The following is a 6,000-nucleotide window of genomic DNA, read 5'->3' on the forward strand; positions in this document are numbered from 1 at the left end:
AACTAGATGGCTTCAAAGTCCAAATTCCTATCCCTGGGCTAAATGTCAGATTTACATAAAAAAATAAAAAGTATAAATAAAAGTCAAAGATGAGATGAGAAACAGGGGCTGGCGCAAGACTGTGTGAGAGACCCGGTGAGGTGTACTGCTTGGCCGGCTCCATGGTTTTACACCCGTGTCTCTAGTCCCCGAACACATGGTTCCGGGGCATCCTGGGGCCCGGGAGACAATACTCACGGTCATGAACCCGATAGCAGTGCTTCTGCAGGTGCCGAACGTCCCACTCCTCCAGCACTCCGTGAGTCATCAACAACTGGAGGAATCGCCGGTGGACGTCAGTCATGACACCTGCCCTTCCAGTACCACCCTGCGGGTGTGAAGGAGCTAAGAAAAGAAGCAAAGGAAACCCAGTCACCTCCGGGCTCTCGGAAAGCCAAGTTCTGCGTTGTGTACTAACTGACATTCACGAGTAGACATTTGTTGTAGTTCTCAAACTCAAGTGCATCCTGCCGAATGTCTCTAAATGAAAAGGACACGGGTCTGGGGCAAGCGAACGAGTACCAGCAGGTGGGGAGAAGCGTGGGTTCTGGAGCCAGCCAGAGTGCCTGGACCGGCCTGCTCTACCACCTAAGTGGGTGAAATGGGGCAACCAAACCTCCGTGTGCTTCGGTCTCTATCTATGAGACTAACGATAGCAACGGCCTCCATGGAATTACTCCATTCAGTGAGTTAATACACAATAAAAGCCAGGTAACAGGCTGAACACTACGTAAGCGTTAGCTCTATTTACTCCTAGACAATTCTGGGTCTGAAACTTGGTTCAGCCACTTAGCAGATCTGTGGCCTTGGATAAAGTCAGCTGAGGCCCCATTTTCTCACGCTCAACCTAGAAAAGCATTCACCGCCTAAAGAACTGCTAGTAAGTGCTTACCCAGTACTAGTTTCCTTCTCATTTCCCAAACCACTAATGAAACAACTGTCACTGTGGGGTGCTTTTTCAATCTCCTGCTCTCTACTAAAACGTTATCTTTCCACAAACCACAGAGATCAGAGCTGATGAAAGCATTACACAAGTCCTGATCAAACAGCCTGCTCTAGCCACGGAGAGGTGGCACGGTGCGGAGGCAAAGAGCGTGGCTTTAGAAATTGGCAGGTGGTGTTGAGAAGAGTGTTTGCCAGACCCACTTGATCTTGAGAATCATCAAACCTGCACACGAAAAATACAGATTCCTGGGCCCCATTCCTGGAGGTTCGGACCACTGAGGGGCCTGGAATTCTGAGGGTTTAACATTCACTTCAGGCAACGCCATGATCTGACAAGAAATTCGCTGTTCCCTTAGGCAAATACAGCACAAAAACATTTCAGCTAATGAGCTTCATTTCCCTCGACCTCAGTCTTTTCAGCTATAAAATGGGGATAACAAAAAACTATCTTTAAGACAGAAGATGCCATTTAAATGAGATATGACTACCAGAGGTTTGCCAAGGAGCTGGCATGTAGGAGAGACACAAAAAGGTTAGTTGCTGCTCAGTTTTTTTTAAACAGCACATCAACTGGACCTCAGGGGTGGAAAGATGCAGGAGCTCAGGACCAGTTTCTCAGACTGCCTGCTAGGTATCCTCAAGAACAGCTCAGCGATAACTCAACCTCAACAGGTCCTAAGTTGGGCTCATCTCCTGAGGCTTCCCCCATCCTCAACCTTTTTCTTTACCTGGGTCTTCTTCACGAATCTTCCGGTTTGGGGGGGGGGGGGGCAGTGGGGGAGGCAGTCCACGCAGTCACACAAACACCACAGGCCCGAGCGTCCAACTCTGATCCTCCTCCCTATCACCCTCAGATCCAGCCAGTCACTATGTCCTGCCAAGGTTTATTTCCTATCACTAGGATCAGCAACATTAAATCCAACGGCAAATTAAATCCAAAAAAAGTTAAAGGAAGTGAATAATAAAGAGCAGAAAACAATGAAATTAATATACACTTGAGATCAACAAAACCAAAATTATTCTTTGAAAAAAACATAATAAAAGCGACCAACCTCTGACAAGATTTTCCAAGAGAGAAGACTGACAAATAAAAACTATTTGGAATGAAAAAGGGGATCGCTTCTCAGCCTTTTGGCTAAGATCAAGTGTGGAATGAAAAAGGGGAACTAACTGAGGATTCAAACATATTTAAAAAAAAAAGACAAAAACAACCTAACAATAATCTAAAGTTGTAAATATATGCAAAGTTATAGGAAATCCATTCAAAACCAACTACAGAATTATCTGAAAACCAACAAGTTTTATAACCATTGAAGACATTCTGTGGGAAGTCCATCTCCCCACAAAGAAAACTTCAGATCTGGATGGATTTATCAAGAAGCCCTACCAAACATTCTAGAAGCAAGTGATTTCAAATGTCACAAAACTACCCCAGGGCCTGCAAAAGAGCAAACCCTCCCCAAATCATCTGATAAGGCCGACATAAGTTGGGCATTAAAGCCTAACCGAGGCTTCAAAACAAAGGAAAATAAAAGGGTTAGTATCTTTCAGAAACACAGCTGCAATGGTCTGGAGCAAAACATTAATTGAAACTTAGCAACACAGAAAGGATTCTACATGGTGACCAATTGGGTTTATCCCCTCAATGGTTTAAGATGTGAAAATCAATTGAATGTCATATGTCAATAATATCTCAATAAAGTCAGTGTGAGTCACCACATTAACAGAATACAGAAGAAAAAGCCTACAATCATCTTAATAGATTCAGAAACTATGATTGATTAAATTCACCAGTCACCCATACTAAATGCTTGGGAGTTAAAGGAAACTTCCTTTATCTACTAAATGTTATCTACAAAAACATAATACTTAAGGAAGGAATATTGAAAGCAATCACTTTCAAATCCACATTGATCCAGTGCAACCTGAACCCAAGTGATTCCGATCAAAATCCCAACAGGCTGTGTGTGTCTGCACGTGATTTGACAAGATGATTCAAAAATTTACATGGAACACATAAAGGCAAAACAGCAAAGCCACCCATTCTGGGAAAAGATAAAGACAGGAGGACTCATCCTACCAGGTAGCGACTTATTTTAAAGCTACAGTAATGAATAATGTATGAAAATATTATACACATGGACCAAATAAGACCATCAGGACAAAACAGAGAACCCAGACACAGAAACACACACAGATATGGACACATGACGTGTTGGAGAAACAGAACACCGGATCAAAGCAAGCTTTTCAATAAAAGGTGCCAGAACAACGGATTACCCTTATGTGAAAAAAACAGAGAACTCAACCTTCACCTCACACTATGCACAGAAATCTTTTGGAGGAGTAAGGTCGTAAGAAAGAAAACACTATAAAACTTTGGGCGACAATACAGAACATTCTTTATGAGCCAAAGGCAGGGAAGGATTTCTTTAAATGATACGATAATAATAATAATAATAGATACAAAAAGTACAAACCATAACGGAATATGCCAATAAATTCGACTTTGTTAAAATTAAGAACCTCTGTTCACCCAAAATACTTGAGAGTGGGAGAGAGAGACAGAGGAGACAAGCTACAAACTGGAAAGCATCTGAAATACACTGAAGCCACAGAAGATTCATACTCAGAATATGTGACGAAGTCCTACAAATCAGTAAGGGGAAGACAACTGCGAAAGAAAAATAAGCAACAGAAATTTTCAAAGAGGATGCACAAATGATTAATATATTAAAAGCTGCTCAGTCTTGATGTCATCAGGCAAATGAGTATTCAAACCACAGTGACCAATGTCTTATTCATCACCAGATAGGCAAAAGTTCTGAAGAATGGCCTAGGCTAAAACTCATCCACTGCTGGTGGAGTGTAAACTCTTAGGAACCACCTGAGACAGTTCGATATTACCGGCAAATTTGGGTATCCCCAGAAATCCACTATTCAGTATACAATTTAGAGAAACTTTTCTACATCTGTCCCAGAAAATATGTTTATAAACGAACCACGTGGTAGCAAAAATCTGGCAAGTATCCATGACAATCAGTTGAGGAATGCCTGAGTAAAGCATTTATAATCAAACCGTGGAATTTAAAAGAGCAAGGAAGCAATGAAGGTGATGTAGAGCTACTCACATCACCATGGATGCATCTCATATATGTAATTTTATGCAAAAATAAAGGCACATAAATATATATATGAGGATCCTATATAAAATTCAAAACCAAGCGAAATCGAACATGGCAGTCGTTACAGATACACAGTAAAAACCACAAAGAAAAATAAGGGAACGAGGAACACAATACTCAGGGCAGTGGTCATCTTTGGTGAGGGGAAGAAAGGATTTAGCGGGGGCTTTCAGGATATGATAATGTTCTATTTCTTAACTTAATGGTGAGTATATGGGTGCTTTATTTTTATCCTTCAAACTTACATTGCAAACATTTTTATAGAAATGGTACCTACCTTGATTAGAAAAAGAGGAAATAATGTAAATATGTTACGTAACAGCCAAAATAAATGTTAGTAAGAAGGACCAACTATAGAACAGCATAGAAGGCCATAATTTGGGGGAAAGGAGAAGAAAATAGATACAGATAGGCCTGTTTATACACAGAAGGCAGTTGTCTGAAGAGGGACTGGGTAGCAGAGGTTAACCACGGTTAACTGCCTACCCAAATAATTAAAAAATGGAAATGTCTGTGCAATAAGCAGATCTCAACCGTCACCATTTGAGCCATGTGCGAGGCGTTAAGTTGAGTGCTTTCCTGTGGTCTCAATCCATCCTCACCTGAGGACGGAAGCATTACTGACCCCATTTTACAGATGAGGAAACAGAGACTGAAGGCACAAGGTGATGCACAGAATTAGTGAGGGACACTGGGGTGGCAAAACAAATGCAGAGTTCAGGAACTGTAGCACCCCCTGCCTAGGTAAGCGACATACAGGAGGCAACAATTCAATCACCATCCCTTGCCTGCAGGGATCCCTTACCTACAATTCTCAAATCTAAAAAAGGTCTTAAAACCCAATCTTTTAAGCTTGAAAACCTGATCTGACCTAAGATGAAGCTATTTCTGGCCGTTCTTTAGCTCCTTTGGTGTAAATATGCACATATTTAGCTGTGAAAACATTCATGTATTTGATTACAAGAAGCTGCCCCAGACCCCAACGAAGGTATGACATAACATCGAATATATGCATCATATTCCTTTCGAAAATCCGAAAAATTGGGGATTCTGAGCATGCCTCGCCTCGGGGCTTTAAAATACGAGGCTGTGGACTTGTATAAAGTTAAGGATTCCTGTAACAAGACAGAGAGCACAAGCACAGAGCGCGGCGAGTAACCGAGAGGAGGTCCGCGAAGGCCTTATTTTCCGTATTCGGTTCAGGGAGAATTCTGTATTTTGCTTTTGTCACCTAATATTAGGATCAAACCGACTTTTGCACCTATTACTACGATTTAACAACGTCTGTGTGTCGGGGGCACTAGGTTCCAGCCTACTGGCCTTCCTGCCCCTCTCTGGGCCTGTTTCCTCATCAGGAAATGAGGAGCCCCAAGCCCCCGGCCCCCAGCGCCACACTCCGGCACAGACACGGGCCGACCCCGGGGCCTAACCCCCACCTTCCGTCCTCCGTCGCCTCTCCGCACGGCCCTCTTCCATCCCCGGCAGCCTCGCGGCCCGGGGCCCAGATTACCCACCGCGGTACCCAGGCGCAGCCCCCACTGCCGGCGGCCAAGGCAGAAAGGCGGGCGTGGCTCCTCCTTCGGGGCGGGGCGAACGCGAGCTCGGCGCTCCCATTGGTGGATGTCGCCCATTAGTCCCTCCCTCCGGGTGACGCACTTCCTGCCCTCCGGTCCCCCCCTCAGTTGCCGGAGCCTGTGGGGTAGGTGGGGAGTTACGCACTTCTCCTGCCGCTTTGCGTACCTTACGGGGCGGAGCTGCGGCTTGTCGTCGTCCACCGCAGTGGCACCCCGCGACCAAAGGGGTGGAAGGGCAGGCATGTAGCGGGACCCTC

General features: G+C 44.3%; 1 protein-coding gene across 2 annotated transcripts in view; it reads right to left on the reverse strand.

Moving 5' to 3' along the window:
- Window positions 1–5,731, reverse strand: part of NSMCE1 (NSE1 homolog, SMC5-SMC6 complex component) — a 28,912-nt gene extending 23,181 nt beyond the window's left edge. The window contains exons 1-2 of one of the 2 annotated variants that reach the window (XM_021700547.1): window positions 5,606–5,731; window positions 238–384 (exon numbers count right to left, since the gene is read on the reverse strand). In XM_021700547.1, the coding sequence (XP_021556222.1) occupies window positions 238–384; window positions 5,606–5,645 (187 nt within the window). In that variant the 5' untranslated portion in view covers window positions 5,646–5,731. Of the gene's footprint in view, window positions 1–237; window positions 385–1,422; window positions 1,454–5,605 lie in introns of those variants that run through there. The other variant, XM_044915645.1, reaches the window with a different exon arrangement.
- Window positions 5,732–6,000: the final 269 nt, after the last annotated feature.

The sequence above is a fragment of the Neomonachus schauinslandi genome, chromosome 5 (genome assembly GCF_002201575.2).
Source record: "Neomonachus schauinslandi chromosome 5, ASM220157v2, whole genome shotgun sequence".
In the NCBI taxonomy this organism is placed as follows: Eukaryota; Metazoa; Chordata; class Mammalia; order Carnivora; family Phocidae; genus Neomonachus; species Neomonachus schauinslandi.